At 41.4% G+C, this 18,182-nt stretch overlaps 1 protein-coding gene across 8 annotated transcripts in view; it reads left to right on the top strand.

The window, feature by feature from the left end:
• KCNMA1 (potassium calcium-activated channel subfamily M alpha 1) overlaps positions 1–18,182 on the top strand; it is a 726,269-nt gene that overhangs the window by 412,118 nt on the left and 295,969 nt on the right. For all 8 annotated transcript variants that reach the window (XM_042909283.1, XM_042909282.1, XM_042909285.1 and 5 more), the window contains 2 exons: positions 15,521–15,614; positions 16,475–16,586. In XM_042909283.1, the coding sequence (XP_042765217.1) occupies positions 15,521–15,614; positions 16,475–16,586 (206 nt within the window). The remainder of the gene's footprint in view (positions 1–15,520; positions 15,615–16,474; positions 16,587–18,182) is intronic.

Genomic DNA, 18,182 nt, shown 5'->3' with positions numbered 1-18,182 from the left:
AAGCAGAGAGAATGCCTTCTTAATAGGGTAGGTCCTTTCCAAAGATGAAGAGACACATGTCCTGTGACACAAAGACTGTAATGATGGGGAGGGCTGTCTTAGAAGTAGCCACATGGTGGGGTCCCAGGGTGGCTCCGACGGTTAAGTGTCCAACTGTTGATTTCACATCTCAGGTCATGATCTCACGGTTTGTGAGTCTGAGCCCTGCATCGAGCTCCGTTCACAGAGCCTGCTTAGGATTCTCTCTCTCCTCTCTCTGCCCCTCTCCCTCTCCCCCTGCCTCAAAAATAAATAAATAAACTTTAAAAAAAATAGCCACATGGTTAGGTAAGGGACAATTCCCAGGATCTTAGGATACTTAGTGCTGCAGTAACAGTTTTTATCTTATTATCTGTGTAGGTGACTTTTTTCCTTTAGAATTTAACTTGACTGATGATCCTCTTTGCCTCCACGTGTTCCTGCTTCCGATTCCTTCTCCATATCCTTACCTGTTAACGTCCTACAAAAGATAATGGCCTTATTCACCCGCATTGAAACTTCTATCACCTCGCTGTTTCCTATAGGATAAAGACTAGACATGCTACCAAGGCACACAGATGCCTCACAATCTCCATCCAGCCCCATTTCTTGCCGATCCTACAGTCTACTGAGGCTCCAGTCATACGGAGCCCCCCCCTCCTCCATTCCCAGAATGCACTGTGTGCTCCTGTGCCTCCAAGTTTCTGTCCATGCTTGTCCCTCTGCTTCAGTACCTTATCCTGCCTCTGTCCCTGACGGATTTTACTCATCACTCATAACCTATCTCAAAAGTTAGGCAGACGCCACCTTCTCCAGAGCCCTTTGTTTCTTATGTGTATTGCAGTACTAATGACCATAATAACTAAAATGACACAGCATTTTCCATGTGCCAGTCACTAACAAAACAGTTAACATTTACTAACTCATTTATTCCTCTCAACAACCTGAGGAGGTGGGTATTCTTTGCATTTTATACGTGAGGAGACTGAGGTACAGAAAGATTAAGTAACATGCCTAAGGTCCTATAGCAGAATTTTGAAGCAAGACACTGTTGCATATATGCTTCCAGAAATTAAAATATGGGTAGACTCCTCTACTAAATGGAAAATGACTCAAGAAGAGGAACCATGTTTGATTGGATTTTATGTCTCCCCAAACTAGATAGTGCCTGTCTCAAAAGAACCTTGGAGAAATTTGTTGAACGAATGTACAGAGTATTATATTTTCATTGCAAACTATAATCTTTTTGAAAACATGTCATTTAAATTAAGCCTTTAGGTTTTTAATCCATGAGAAAGGAATGAGTTGTGACCAAGTGGAAACAGCTGCATTTTGAGGTGCGGAAGCTGGTGTGGGAAGCAGCCCTGGGTTTCTTTTCTACCTGCATCCTGTAGTGTTGGTGGATGGTCAGCTCTCAGGGAGCACGTGAGGCTCAGATAGCATCCTGCCCCTTCCTGTGAAGTGTGTCCCCCATCAGGGCTGTGATCACACCCACAGGGTAGGAGAAGGCTGAGCTCCAGGAGTGCATTTCAAGAGGTGCCTGCTTTTCTCCAATCAGAACCAGGAAGGAGAAATTGGAGGGAGTTAGACGTAGACCACACCATCCTTTAGACCATACCATCCTTTGCGTTGCATTCATTGTGTCAGAGATCACAAGAGGCAAAGGGGGAGGAGAAAAGAAAGCAGATGTTAAGCAGGCAGTTCTCAGACATCCTGTGTGGTTTGACATCAGAGGGGTGCTTGATGGGATCCTACTGAATCAGTACTATTTTTATTCCTTTAGGAAGAACTTTAATTTTTTTTTTCTGATCACTTGATTTTGATTAAAACACCTTTGGGGAGTCTCACCTGTAACTTAGGTTTTATGAAATGGTCAAGGTATATGTTGATGAACTCACTTCTAACCTGCCATGCATGCTGAGATGAAGAAAACATGGCTTCCCTTGGGAGTGGGTTTGAAAAAGGGTCATAAGTGGCTTCCTGGGGCTATAGTTGCATAGAGTTACCTACTTTGTGCTGCCCCAAGCTTTCATGACTATTGGGTTGCTTCACTGCCATGTTATACCTCGGGACTCACCATGAGTTCTGTAACCCACAGGTTAAGGATGTTGGCACTTAACTGTCTTTTATTTATCTGACCAGCTCAGCTCTGCTTGTATAATGAATTGTAACCACAGGAAATCATGGTGTGTATCTTTATGTAACTGATGCCTTGCTTTTCCTGAATTTTCAAAACATCTTAAAAATTATGGTTGATGTTAAAGACTCTAATGAGGTTATTTGTTGAAGCAACATACATTATAATAAGACATGCATTCGAGAGGATGGCCGGGGAAACCATCTCATCAGAGTGACTGTCAAAGGTTCTGTCCTCACCTTCCCTCCTCTGTCTCTCCCCTCCCCGTCCCCAACGCTGCCTCTTCTCATGTGTAATGCCAGTGCTCTGTACAGTGTTCTGTTTAGAGTGGTTTGAACATTTTTCTGCCCGTGTCTTTCATTGCTGAAGTAACTCACCTCTCTCATATCGACTCTTACCCAGGAGCCGCACTGCAGACTCTTTGATGTAGGTCTTTTCTGCATGGCAGCTAAGGCCAAGCTGTGGTTTTCATTGCATGATGCAACTTCACCCTTTCGGTTGTCGCCTCCAGGTTAACCAGATCCTTTTCCCGCACTGTGCATGCATGCCGCGAGCTTTCCCCCAAGGCCCGGACCTGAATGTAGTGAGCACTGGGCGCATGCATGGAATTGAAGCGGCGAGCATTCCAATACACTGAAGCACTGGGATGTAGGGTTCCCTTTGGATACCTTTGTGGGTCTCCAGTTTGCTGTGATACCAGGAAGGCCATTCTATCCCTTAAAATCTCAAGACTAAAACGTTGTGAAAGAGAAATTAATCTATTTAGATGTATGCTAAGCAAAGGCTAACAACAAGGAATTTAAAAACAAGGGTCAGTTTTCCAAATAACCACTTACCTGATGATCAGTCCTCCAAATTCCCAGATCTGCATGGATGTGCTCCAAATGACCAGTTATTACATTACCTTATCACATCTTTCTGAACACTGTGACCTAGTTTGGTTTTGTTTAGAGCTAATAAGATTAATAAATGTCTGACTGTATATACTTAAAAAAAAAAAAAACAACAAAACTTCTTAGGCTAAATGGCCTGGGAAATACAGTCATTGGCCTTTGTCTTAGTTTATCGTGTAAACAGGAGTACCACTAATTCAACTTTAAAAGAGTAAAATGGTAGTACTATGAAGGAATACCATATTTATCGAAACATGTTGGCATTGCATTCAGTATTACTGATTAGTAACTGTGATCGTTTTTCACTCATTGAAATATATTTTTGCCTTAGGGTGTCTAACGACTCCTTTTAAAACTGCTTTTCTTTTTTTAACATGTCTTTTTTTCTCCTTTTTTCATGCTTTTATTTTCAGAATAAACTTTTACAAAAAAAATAATTGTTAGGGTCTTTTTTTGAACTGGATTTTTTTGTTATTTCACATAAACAGTAGATGCTTTACATTTTAGACATACCTTGGCTGTAAATAGAGAATGATGACAGGTTGGTGTTACCAAACTCTGATAATCCTAGGGCAGGAATAAGAGTTCCTAGAGTTCCAAGAATTCTTGGTAGAATCAGCTTTCCAGTAGATTGAAACTCCACACTAAGCAGTCATAATGACACAAAACTGAAAGCTTCATATCCTGTGTTTTATTTTTTGTCATGAATCCTGATTTCCTCATATCTGGGGAATTTAGTAGATTGAAGTTCTTTCCATACTTCTTTTCCCCCATTCTGTTAAATATATCCTATTCACCCTGTAGAAATAGACTCTGCTTAGAATTTTATAGCATGTTCTTTTGGTAACCAGTAAAAAGGCTCTTTACATGGAAGTGTTTCCTCTTTTGAAAGGACCTTAGATGGAATTTTAGTGTAGACCAGTGCAGAGCAGGTGATCCTGACCAGCATGTTGACATGCTCTCACTTTACCAGAGTTTGTCTTCATCTGGGGGTTTGGCAAGGGAAACGACTGATTTTCCTCTTTGGGGTTCTTCAGTAAAGGAACCCACTTCTCTTTCTTATAAAAACACAGCGCTTCCACATAAAATGAAAGGATTTCTGAAACCCAACATAGAGGGGGGATAAATGGATCCATTCATGAAGACAAAAGAGAGAATCATAAGAAATAAGCTTCCTAGGGGCATCCCCCTTTTACAGTGAGGGGGAAAATGGCTCTAGAGAAAATCAAAGACATGGCCACAGAATTAAAAAGGGGGACATGCGGAAGGTAGCAAGGAAAGAGAAGCTTGTACTCCAGTGAGCATACAACTCATGTCATTACTTTCTGAATATGGATCAGAAGTCAGGTAGACACCATTAATATTGGTGGAAGGAGCTATTGTTTCTGAGGTATGAGCAGGACAATTTTGATAATAAATGATTTGCCCTGCTAACCAGAAGCAAATGGGAAAGGAAGAGTGAAGGAAAATAAATGTTCCTCGAGGTAAGAAGTTATTTTCATGAAGTAAAGAGGAAATTGAGAGTGTATACTTGAATATATGATGGCACAACCATAGGATTTAACAAGCCATTACCGTTTTCCCTGTTAATGATGACAATTTGTCTCTAAAGGTAACTTGTCACATCTGATTTTCCATGGTGATGTTGGTCCTCACTGCCCAGGTCACTTTATGGCATTCCTAAGGAGTGATTCCTGCTTTGGACTCAGCAGACTCATGACTTCTAATCAGCAACATCTCAGACTCTCCGTTTTGGCTGTGAGGCTGCTGGGCTCTCAACAAAACTCCTAAATAGGAATACTTACAAAACTTCCACGACTCAGCTGTCAGCCAAAGACAGAGCTAAGACACAGCTATTTTATTTTCTTGTGTAATATAAAGGTGCAGTTGTTTTCTACGCCAGATGTCAGAAGGACTTGTACCAGGTCTCTCTCTGTCTTCTTAAAAAAAAATGCTCAACAAAAAAAAACCACCTCAGGATGTCAGAAACAAAACTATCATAATTATCCTTTAGCATCACATATAAATTCACGTGTAGCTTTTAACAAATGCCGGTGTCTCGGCGGTGAGTATGTATGTTATGTGACAGTGTTTTCTATTCCTCAAAGTGAAGCAAAGCAGACAAATGCAACAACTGTTTCTTTACCTACTGAATTTTTCCCTCATGCTCTTGAGCCTCCCCGTATTGGTACCAGGCAGGTTTTCAGCACTGGCAGTCTTTGACATTGTAGCTCTTTGGATGAGACCATCGAGGAGATATATGCCATTGTGCTTGGATCGGATGTGGCTGGCAGATAGCAGGATTGAAACTGTAGCAGATCTAAGTCTCTTAGGCTGCTGGCAGGAAATCGGAGTTCAGTGAAGAGAACAGGGAAAGGATCTGTCTCTTGCATCCTCATTACCCTCACTTGATTAGGCTGCCAGTCTGCGACCCAGAGCAGACTGGGCCTGGCTGAGTAGATTTGGTAGTTTTGGCTTTCCCACTCGAAATCCTTGCAGGTAGACCAATAGCAAGGAGGCATTGCCAAGGTCAGGCTGTTTTGGTGTGTCAGGATTATGTGAAAGCCAGGGAAGCAGACAGAGATGGGAGCATAGGGAGATAGCTCCTTAGCATCTTAGTATCCTTAGCATACTAAGTAGGAGACTAGTAGGATGATCAGGGAATGCCCAGAAGAATCCAAGACAAATAGCAGGAGAAGGCCCAAACAGGAGAATTTTAAAGTCTGCATCCAGTAACAGTTCAAAGAGGTCCCATGGTAATTTGAAAGACTGTTAAACTATGGAAAACCCAACCCACCCACTCAACCTTTGGAGCCCCTCCCATTCTCTATGCAATTATGAGACCTTCATAGTTTATTTGGGAAGCCTTGAGGCCAAAGCACCTAGAAACTGTGCCCCCAGGCTGCTTCCTTATGGTTGCTCTCTCCTCCAGAAATGGTGACACCAGGCAGTTGCCCCCCAGTGTCTAGGAGCTGACTAGTGATTATTACTGCCAGGAGATGATTGTCTATGGGCCTCTCAGCACATGTGTGGTGTGGCAACACTTAATATCCAGGAGTGTTAGGATGAATCCTCATTTCTGGCTTCTTCAGGTCTAAGTTTTTGTAGGCATGAGAGTAGTTTGGCTCCAGGGGTCAGAGCTACTGTGTCCCCCACACCCCTGCCCCGCCCCTCCATGCCAGGCATTGTGTCTGGATTCCCTGCTCTCCTTTCAGACCTGGAACTTATTCTCGCTTCCCTCTTCTCCCCATTTCCACTCACCTCACCCAGGCCATCCTGTTTTGTGGATGGTCTCAGAGTGCGGTTGGGGTTGGGTAGAGAGAATACACTTGTGCTGGAAGGCTGTGGGTGTGTGTGCACATGTGTATGTGCACGTGTACCCTCCCACATATACCACTCGATGACTGTACATGCTCATTGACCCTGCCCTTGAAGAACTCTCAGTCTGTTTTATAGTATTTGTGTGTGTGTGTGTGTGTGTGTGTGTGTATTTGAATTATCTACTTCATCCTATCCCTCTACTAGATAAATAGGAGTTTACTCAATGAGAGATGGCTGTAGTCAGTGGAGGTAGAGGAATAAGAGTAAGAATTAATCTGTCATGAGTCCTCAGACAGTTCAGTGAAAACCAAAGCAGCACTCATTTGGCGAGACTCTGTTTCACGTAGTAGCTTAACTCTGATTTATTACATAAAAGTTGCTGGCAAATATGAACACTAATTCCACTCTGGTAACAACAGTGATTGAAATAATTGTAGTCTGTGGACAAATTGGAGAAAACAAGCATTAGTGGGTAGGTTGTCTTGGACCTCATTCCAAGAGTCCAACAGTGATCTTACGGATGTAGAGTTGGAAGAGATATTTAGAAGACATATGACTGGTTCGTCCCCCTGCCTCTCCTCCAGATCCATACTAAGCCAACTAGGCAAATGAAACTCTCTCTTCTGCTAAAGACCCAGGAAAAGAATACACAGCCTCCTGTGGCCACTCATTAAAGTGACTCATGGCTCTCTCTGTCAGGAAATCTTGGTTAATTATTTAGTATTTATGAGACTGTGTGGCTGCCTTCATGGAAATATAATTTCCCTGGTGTTTCTTCTTTAATATTACCCAAATGCAATGCTCTAATATATAGAATCGCACCAGATGTTAGCTCACTGCACAACCTATTGGGCATTTGAATTATATTGCAACACCCGATAAAGAGGCAATAAAGCCGGTACAAATAGAAAATTAAGTGTGAAATAATCGATTCTATCAGGTTTTTGTTCATTTGGATGATTGCCCTTTTTTTGGCATTTTTCTACAAACAGTAATTATTATCACCGCGTTATTACCTTAGTTTTAAAAATAACTATCACCTTTTCAGTGCTTGGTCTTTGCTCATCTGACTTTATGCTCGCAACAGCCTGTGAAGTCTGTATCCTTATCTCCAGTTTACAGATGAGAAAACCAAGGCATGGAGGTGAAATTATTTGTCCATGACTGTGTAGCTAATAAGTGATAGAGCTGGGATTTTAACTTTTTCATCAAATTCCAAAAACTACCTCACTGCTATTTGTGCTTGAGGTCAACTTGTAATGCCCACATTTTGCTTTTGACTTACTTATTTGGGTACATAAGTGGATAAACAGATATGGAATGAAGATGAGGAGACCCTAAGTTTGGATAGCATATTGAAATCTCGTGAGAAAATTCAGAAGAACTCCATAAAAAAGTGACAAAGATTTCACCACGTGAGTTTTATGAAAACAAATTATCTGTGTGTTTCATTGAGAAATCCAGTGTGTAAGGAACTGATGTATTTTGTTCTCTTCATCAGCCATCTATGTCACATTTTTGTCTCTTGAGAATGCTTAATTATTAGGACCAATTATTCAGGTAGATACCCTGAGCCATACAACTGCTCTGAAGTCTATGGCTATCATTGTTCCAGGATTCTCCATAACAGTCAAAGCTCAAGGAGACAGAGCACATAGGATTCCAGAGTAGTAAGGGTTTATATATCGCCTCTCCATTTTTTCCAGTTCATTTCAGCATGACCCTAATGAGGCATGTGTTTGTGACTATTGGATCGCATCTCATCAGTTGAGCAGAGGCATAATTGGAACCCTGATGCTGTCAGAAAGATTAATAGGCCTGTTGATACAAACACGTAACTGAAGATTTCCCAACAAGGCCATTTAACCAACTGGCTTGGGATCAAGTAACAAAAAGTGTTTGCTATTTGCATTAGAACCATTGCAAGGTCTAAAACAAGTGTCTGAAGATTTAGAAAAGGCTCCTTTTGATGCCATTGTCGTTAGTATTGATTAATGACTGAACACAAACTGCCCCCATCAACAATAATGTCTTAGAAGATAGCTACTCAGATGTTCTGGGATAAAGTAAAAATGATGGTCAACAGAAGAAGTTGGGTTCTGTTTGATAAAAGTAATAAAGCCTACACAAGTTATTGAATATATGCTCCACTCAGTGTAAACACTAAAAGCACCAACATTGGAAAGATAAGCTCTTAAGTACATACCTCTGACAAGGTAATTATAATGGGAGCACTAATGATAGCTAAAGGATAGAAAGCTTGCAGCTTGGATCCATGCAAGACCTGGGGTGCTGTGCAGGTTAGAAGACAATGTTCTATGTGAAGAATATTATTTTCTCAATGATTAATTACTGTCATGTCATTTGCACTAAATCCACTATTATCATTAACTTGCAACGTATTTTTCTGAGACCTAAAATTATATGAATAATAATATTGATTTCTAATTTGGAGTATATTGCAAAGACTTGCATTCCCTTTTAAAATTTTTTGGTCTCATATTCTGATTAGCTAGGTGCTTTTATTCCTATTTTGGGGGCACCTGGGTGGCTTAGTCAGTTAAGGGTCCGACTTCAGCTCAGGTCATGATCTTGCGGTCTGTGAGTTCAAGTCCTATGTCGGGCTCTGTGCTGACAGCTCAGAACCTGGAGCCTGCTTCAGATTCTGTGTCTCCCTCTCATTCTGCCCCTCTCCTGCTCGCACTCTGTCTCTCTATCTCTCTCAAAAATAAATAAACATTAAAAAAATTTATTCCTATTTTGTTGGCAGGAAAACTGAGGTACTTTGCTTATCCAGTATATCCAGACATTGCTAGGAAAACCTCAAATCACTTAGATTGCCTACCTCTTGATTGCAAATAGACTCCATAGTATCTGCGACTGTATGAACTTATATTTTTTCTTTATTTCAATGGAATGAAATGAGATGCAAAATTTACAGTCTGGTCCATAATTAGAAGTGTTCAAAGTATCTAAACATTATTCCATTAGTATGTCAATTCTTGTTCTTCTAGAATAATAGAGGGTGAGAAAAAATTGGGTTATCTTGAAGGTCATCCATCTTTAAGCAGATGGATACCTAGGAGTTATTTCTCAAGAAGCAGTGGGACTTATCCTCAGCAGATGGGGTCAGGCTTCCTGATGCCACTAGCCCCCTCAGGGGCCCAGGAAGCACTTCTGGGGATTAGTAATGTCCCATATGACCATCTTTACAGAACAGGGTTAGATACAGGTTGGACAGATCAACTTCCTTTGAATTTTCCCAAACCATTTGACAAACACATTATATTTTCTAGGGCAGTTTTACCTCCTCTGTAAATCAGTCAGCCCTCCTCGTTTTTACATAAGCTCCATGCCAGGGTCTGTGGATATCAGAGGCTACCTCTTATGTTTCTTTTACCTCTCCAAGGATGTTGCAGTTCTTCTGGAACAGTAAGTGGCATGGCAGAAGGGATATTGGGTCTCTGTCCCAACTCTTCCACTTACCTACATGATCTTGGGTAGGTTTCTGAGACTCTATTTCTCAGAAGCCTGCAAAATGGGGTTTATAACAAAATATCTACTTTATTTTGCCAAGTTGTAAGAACCAAATACAATAGTATGTGCAAACTTTATACGATTGACAGATATGATTATATTGGATTGGATGAGAATCAACATTACGAGATGGTTTAGAATCCTCACTCCTAATGCTATAGGAATTGACACATGGGAGACGTCAGCCAGGGCATGAGTAATTCACTGAGCTGCACCTTTCTGTTGGTTTTGAAGGCTGCAAAATGTTTGAACACAAAGAGGGAGGAACAATTTGAAGAGGCCATGACAAAAGCATAGATTTAGAATTAGGAATGTGTGGGTCACACTCATGAAATAAGGAAGGCACCAGCTCCTGGTGGCAAAGGGCTTGGCCTGGAGCATGTGGTCAAAAATGGGACATGTAGTGAGGTTGCGTTTTAGAGGTCCTTCACAGCCACAGTTAGAGCTGATGCGGGAGGCAGGAGGCAGCCATGATGGTAGATGAATGACATCTTTTAATTAAATTAATCTGGCAACATTGCAGAGGTGAGACTAGGAGAAGAGCCTGGAATCATTAAGCTTACTGTATTGATTCATGTCTTCGGTGCTGTGGGCACTCCGGTGGTCCATAATCCTGGTGGGAATTGAGAAGGCTCCATCCAATTTAAAAAGGGACTAGCCACAAAAGCAAGGAGAGTTTAAGTGTTGGAAATTATTTCACAAAGTGCTATTTTGTTCCTCAGTTAGTCCCTTCCCTCTCATGTGATTATTTATTAAATCACCTCAGATATTTGCTGCTGTTGTTGTTGTCCCTAAACTGCTTAACATTTTGTTATCTCTTATAAATGATGGTCTCCATAACCTCTCCCCATATATACCTTATCATTTTTCCTTTTAATCTTAAACAAAAATGTGCTCCTCAGGCACTCTGTTAATTAGAATGTCGTTGGTAAAGCTCGCATGGTGGTATTGTAATTACTTCTCTGTATTGTCTTAATTTTTGTTCCCATCTGAAACTGAAAATATCTGTTCAACCTCTTGATCTCAGCAATTAGTTAAGTGGTATGCAGCTGGTTATCCGGGGGTGGGCTCAGGTGTTTAATCACCTCTGTTCAGGTCTGAATGGGAATCTTCTCGAGCAGCGACACCTGTAATTAGTGTGTAGTTGCAAGAAAGTTCTTCTGGAACAGTGGCTCTCAACATGTGGTCGCCAGAAAAGCAGCAGTGTCTGGGAAACCGTTAGAAATGCAAATTCCCAGGGGCCCATCCTAGCCCTACTAAATCAGAAACTCTGGAAGGGGCCTGCCAATGCTTTAATAAGCCTTCTAGGTGCCTGCTAAAGTTTGAGAACCACTGTCCTGGAGAAATACCTTCACAAGGTTAGGAAAACAGACTTCAGAAAACACCAGGGGAGTTGAGAGGCTGAGAAGAGAGGGCAATCACTACCCTCTTGGAGATGATGCAGATTTCCAGAGGAATAAGCATTGGAAGTGAGATTTTTTTTTTGTCCTGAGTCCCTGCTCCTGGAAAGAAAACCTGGCTAGCTATTGTTTGCCCTATGCTTTGGAAAGACAAGTGTTTTTCTTTGTTTCTTTGTTTTGTTTTGTTTTGTTTTGGAGAGAGAGGAGAGGAGAGGGGCAGAGGGAGAGAGAGAGAAAGAAAGAGAGAGAGAATCCCAAAGCGGCTCCACATTCAGCACAGACCCTGATGTGGGGCTCGATCTCACAACTGTGAGATCATGACCTGAGCTGAAACCAAGAGTAAGACACTTAACCAACTGAGCCACTGAGGCTCAGAAAACTTTGTCTTTGGAAAGACATGTACGTAAGTCAGTTTTTAGGAAGGACTATTGGATCTTCTGGCTCAAGGGTCTTCATTGGATATTTTAATGTTAAATAGATGAAGAAAGAGATCTATTTGCCACATTGAGTCTCAGTTTCCTCTACAGACACCTAAATACTGAAGATATCCTTATTTGATGGTCAAGAGGAAATAAGACCTCTGTCCTACACTGAACATTTAAATAAAAGAAGCAGGTCTTTATTGAGATTCTTTTGAAGGTGTCCCAATCACAGAGTCCTGGTCAAAATGCTAAGCTTGCCTAAGGTTTTAGTATCACCTTTGATCCATGGACTGTGGGAGTCTAAAAATGAAGAGTCCATCAGCTTACCAACTACCTTGTATCATCTAATTGATAAGTCATTAGTTAACCAGGAATAATTTAGGGAAAGTCCATTTTCTACTACCACGATCAGAACCAGTATACTTATTTAAGTTCTTAAAACTCCACTTTGTTTTTTCTATTGGCAACATATATCCACATAAAACATATTCTGATGTGGTCATGGCTCATCAGAATGCCAATCCAAATTTAAGTGTGTAATTCAGAGTTTATTTTGTGTTAAAAACAAAGAGATTTGTTTTCTAGCTCTTGAAACTTCTGTGTGTCTAGACGAGGAACTCTCTTATTTTACATAGGAAGGAAGAAGAGTTTGTGTTTCATTTTCTATCCTACAATGAGCATTAATCATTTCGATAAAAATCTCGTTGGGAGGAAAATAAATCCTCGTTGATATGGCCAACCCTTTTATTGTTGAATTATGTATTTTCTTTTTATAAGATCAATGAACTTCTCCATGGGTTGTTTCCATTTGGGGAATGAAATGATGGGGCTTTAGAATCTCCACTCTGTGGTCTCTGATTGTTGGAGTTTGTGGACTGCGGGCACTCGGAGGATTTAACTCAGAGGGGATCCTGATAAAGGGTTCTACTGCCACTTGAGAAAACTAGGCAGGACATTTCTCCTTGGGCTCTCATGTAAGCAGGAAAGAGCTAAAAGTGATAGAAAACAGACTTTCTGATCACTCTGGTCCTACAGGGGTCCCAGAGGCTGGCCCTCTTTTATCCCAGAGTTTTCTGCTTCTCTTTCATCTTAGCAGAATATGCTCATATCATTGGTGAGTTCCAGCCAGAGAAAAAGCTGCATAATTTGCTCCTTTTCTTACTGCAGCTCAAAGTCTAGGACTCAAGGAACAATGTGAAGCAACGATTAAATCAGGTCTGAATGTTTGAAAGAAGTACAAAATAAAAGGTTTAATATGGTTTCAACATTGTCTTCTGTAAATTAGGGATGCTGTTGAGGTATATTTTTCAACACTGTGTCCTTTAGCATCAAGCCCTCTCATTGTTGCCATTGGGTATGGACAATATAGGAGGGGACAACAGAAATGACAAGGAAGGAAAGGATCAATGGAAAGAAGTTGCTACAGTCTAGTCTGATTCCTTATAGTTCTGCTTCTATTTATACTGAGCCAAAATATCCTCAATGGCATTGAGCTAACATCTTTCCCCCCACTCCCATTCTCTTCCACAGCCTAGCAAATGTTTTCCCTATTAGATACACTTTAAGGTTACTACCAAATTAACCACAAAGGCCATGGCATTAACAGGAGCTAGAAAATTCCCAGGAGCCCCAAATAAGCCACCAAAAACTATTGTGTAGGCAATTGTAAGGTTATTGTTTGGCCTTGGTGAAGTGATAGTGGATTTTCCATGATAGACTTGGGAGCAAAGAGTTTCTCTCTGTCCCTTTGACTATGACTATTAATCTTGATGAATATGAATTTCCACAGCTAAGTCACTACTGGTACAAGTAAAAGCTGAAGTGCAGTATTTACGAACGGAGCTGCCCACCCTCATTCTCTTGCTCACTCTCTTATACACACACACACAGACACACACACACACACACACACACACACACACACACACACACCTCATTCATTCTTCAGTAGCATATCATACCAGTGGCTTATGTAGCACAGAGATGCATTGTCTCTTTATCCCTTGCAATCTACAGTGGATTTCTGGTCAACCTAGTTCATGTACTTCTTTTCACTACAACTAGAGTAGCTAAGAACTCTGACACCTTTGAACCTTATGGGTCTTGTTTTTGAAATGAAACAAAACACCGTCATGGCTTGGGAATTGCAGAAATGTCACTTACTAACTCTAGGCCTGGATTTTTTTTTTCATTTAAATTAATACCTGTGTAAGGGAGGAGGCAAATAGCAATGGTTTGGCTTTTTGTGCTCTGCCTCCTTTCAGCATTGGACTAAGCAAACTCCATGCTGTCTCCCCTCCCACTTCCCCACCTTAGTGAAAACCTAGGAGTTGTCATTTCCTTCGTAAAAGAACTGTTTTTCAGTGTTTGCTCTTTGTTCAGTCTGCGTAGTTGGTAAATGCAAGTGTAGATAACTCTTAATGCTTGTCTGGAGGTTTTTCCGCCTATTTGTGATTTGGGAGATGACCAAGGGCATGTTTGACTTGTAATAGAGATGAAGAATGGATAAATCCAGTGCATGTAATATGATTGGAGAGTCCCATAGACTGACCCACTGTGCATTCCCATAATGCCTGTTGAACAACCAAGCATTGCCCTTGCAGAAGTACAACTATACTAACTGGTATTGCCTACAGTGATTTCCAAAATGGTGGTACTCAGAAATCCAACATCCTGCACTTCTCAAGGGGGCCCTCTTCTGGCCCGGAGGTCCATGTTGCTTCCCATCCAGGGAAGGTATTTTGCTTCTCCCCATCCTTCCTCCCCTTTCCCTCCCCTCACTTTCTTTATATTCCTGGCCTGAGTGTTACCATTTGCTTACTGGTAAGAGTATACTATGAATTTTCATTTACAGCTTTGAGATACTTATGAGGCTTTCCTGCTTCCCACTCAGCCCCAAACTTGGGACTTTTCACACACTGATCCTCTGATCAGTTTGATGCGGGAAAGCACATGGAAGCCATGTACCAGTTTGTATAGTAGTACCGTTTTAAACTGTGTACTCTTGAACAAAGTAGAGTGTGCTGGGGGTTCGCATTGGCTGCTTGACACACACAAAGCCAATTAACTTGCATGCCAAAAAAAAAAAAAAAAAAAAAAAAAAGAAAAGAAAAGAAATTAACCCTTAGAGTACTGCTTCAACATTTTGGTTTAAGGGTCTTGAACTTTACCGGTTAGGCAATGCTTCTTTCTCCAGATCCGAGTGCTGCACTTAAAGTCCATACTTAGTCTAGCCAGAACATCAACCAGGATCCTCTCTTCCACAGCTTTCCTGAGATGCTCCTGGGTCCTTTATTATTAATCAACTGATGGCATTAAAGAGGTCTAAAACATAGCCACTGTGTTTCACTGAAAATGGGCTCCACTTCCAGTGTGCTTGAGGGTGTGAGGGACTATTTTTAGCTTTGGTACGTGTCCTCTTAAAGAAAGAAGTCAGTTCTTTAAGGGTTAATATGAAATTAAGGAATTTGATGGTCTCTCTTGCTTGTCCTTCCTCCAAGGTGTCTGCATGATCCTTTTTAGATTCTTAGCTCACCTGTTGAATGATGGTAAAAAGTAATATATATATATATATATAATTGCAAAAACAAAAGAACAAAAGACTGAATGGTTGAATGAAAAGACCCCTTGGCAATGCTTGCTTGATTATCACAGAGGGTAGAAAGACCAAATGTTTTAGTTAACGAATATTCATTTTGTCCTCTACCCCGAGCACCACTGCTACACAGTATTGTGGAAGACTTGATGATGCTTTTCATTTACCTCTTGCTTTTTCTTCTTCCTGTCTAATAGCCCAATAGAATCCTGCCAGAATTTCTACAAAGATTTCACATTACAGATCGACATGGCTTTCAACGTGTTCTTCCTTCTCTACTTTGGCTTGAGGGTAAGTCTGATCCGTGCCACCCGGTATCATAATGGGGCATCTTGGACCCAGGGACCATCCTTCACCAGCATCTGTTCTCGCAGAGATGAAGCCTAGTGTTTCCAGGGGAGACAACAGACCTGCACTGTGATTTTCAGTCTCTGACAAGAGACCTTTCCTCAACTCAGCATTTTCTGAAGTACATGTTAAAATCTTGTTCCAAGGAGGAGAAACAGGGATTGAAATAACTATTTTGCCTTTGCTGGCCTACTGTTTCTCATCTCTCTAAATACGAATGCATTGTTGCCTTAAATAGGAACAAAAAAAACTTCTCTTAAAATTATGTTTATCAGGGTTCGCTTAACTGAATCCTAAGAGAACAGGTGTGAGGACTGAATCAAGGGGGTAGATTGGCCGAATTTGGGACTTGGGCATTTATACTGGAGCCTGTTTACGGCGATGGCGGGGGGTGGGGGTGGCTGCATAGAGTGTGTATCACAGAGATTGTGTGTGCATGTGTGTGCACACGTGCATGCGTGAGTGGATGCATACGTATATGCCTTATTTACAGTTATATTTACGTTGGAGTCTAACGAAGATGAGACCACTCAAACTTTCCGATGACACTATTGAAAACCATAGGAAAATAGATTGCCGGGTATTTCTCCAAGGTTAACATAGTCTACAGTCACTCTCCAGAAAAGGCTGTATATCCAAATTCTAAGACAGAAACAGCCTGTGATTGGTATAGATATGAGAAGGACATAACATCTCCCTCCAGGCCCCCATGAAAAACCAAAACATAGCCTTTGGCAAAAGAACATAGTTAGAATGCCAGCATCATGCTTCTCATTTTTTTGTCTCCTTTTCTCTTTCCCCAGTTTATTGCAGCCAACGATAAGCTGTGGTTCTGGCTGGAAGTGAACTCTGTGGTAGATTTCTTCACGGTTCCCCCAGTGTTTGTGTCTGTGTACTTAAACAGAAGTTGGCTTGGTAAGTCAGTCTCTCCTCCTTTCTTCTTACTGGTTCCCGAACTGTGGTGGATCAGAGGCCTGGTCTGTCCCCACGGAAAGAAAGTTTTGTGTGAATGTGCACAACTCTTGGAGTTTGGGGGGTTAGTGAGGACAGTTCTCTTCAGAGCACTAGCCCAGAAGGATTCGCGCAGTGAGTGCTTCAGGTAAGGCAGTTTTCTCATTGTGGAAGCCTAAGGGTCACACTGTCACAGCCAGGACCTCTGCCTCATGCTTCTGTCATTTTCATTCAGCCTGCCGTTAGAACTGGACACAGAAGAGCCTGGTACGAGGCCAACTTTCCGAGTAACTGATTCAGGTGCCCCAGAAGGCCTGCCTGCCGACGTTAGCTTCTGTCTGCTTCTCGGTTTTATGACGAGTGGTTCCTGCCTGGTTTATCTAGAGCTAAGAGTTCCTCTGTGGGACAGCGTACAGGAAGGCATCTCGAGCCACTGTCTCCTTGAAGGAGGTGGAGCTCCCCTCCTGTGCTAAAGGAGGGGCTTTTGCTGGTGCTGTGTTCACATCTTACTTCCCGTATCTGCTCAACATGTCCCTTCCTGTCTGTCCCTGGCAGGTGACTTCCTGCATTACGAGCAAGACAGTTTGGCAGGAGAAGTTGTTAGCTCGAGGATGGTCATGGCAGCCAGAGGCATAGAGAGAGAGCTTTGAGCTTCTCTTTGTTGCACTGAATAATTCTCTCAGAATGTTCCTGCTGCCGTAGGTCTACCGGGGGAAAGGGAGGCTGAAACAGGGTTCACAGGACTATTTGTGCGTCCAATCTGTATTTTTAGAAATTTTTGGTGTTACCTCAATTTTTTTTCAAAGTAATAGAAATAAAACCTTGGATTGCAAGTAACCTGTTCTGCGGGTGTTCCGCAAGACAAGCAAACATTTCTAAGAAATTTTAACTTGATAAACGAGCTATGCCTTGCAATATGAGTCGTATGTGAGGCTGAATGTCACACTGAATGACACTGAATGTCACAACTGAACCAACGGTTCTTGAAATTTGCTTTGATATACAAATGCTTTGGATTACAAGTGTGTTTCTGGAATGAATTATGCTCGCAAACCAAGGTTTTATGTATATTACATTCAGTATAAACATTTAAAGATGTATAAAGGAAATATCAATCATGTCTTCCCCGTTCTCACTGCCTTCTCCCTGGGATGCTCAGTGTTCATAGACTTCCATATCTTTCCTTCATGCCCCATTGCTACAAACATGGATGTGTACATATATATGTTGTAGAGGAGGTGGTCTTTGTACAAATACGTGTGTCCATGACATTGCACTGGAATTTGGTTTTCTCACTAACAAATAAATGATGGACATCCCTTCAGCTCTGTAATAGTTCATTTTATTAGAGTTACACAAAATTCTACAAATTGTTGTATTGCAGTTCATTTGGACACAGCCCTAATGATGGACCACCTGATTATTTTCTTTTTGGACTGTAAACAATGTTTTAATACACACCCTCATCCACACATCTGTGCAATTTTATTTCTCTAGATGGTTCTAGGTTCCTGGAAGAGTAATTGCTGAATCAAAGCATGCATATATTTTAGTTTGTAC

Source organism: Panthera leo, chromosome D2 (genome assembly GCF_018350215.1).
Source record: "Panthera leo isolate Ple1 chromosome D2, P.leo_Ple1_pat1.1, whole genome shotgun sequence".
NCBI lineage: Eukaryota > Metazoa > Chordata > Mammalia > Carnivora > Felidae > Panthera > Panthera leo.
This window is presented reverse-complemented; position numbering and strand designations above follow the sequence as displayed.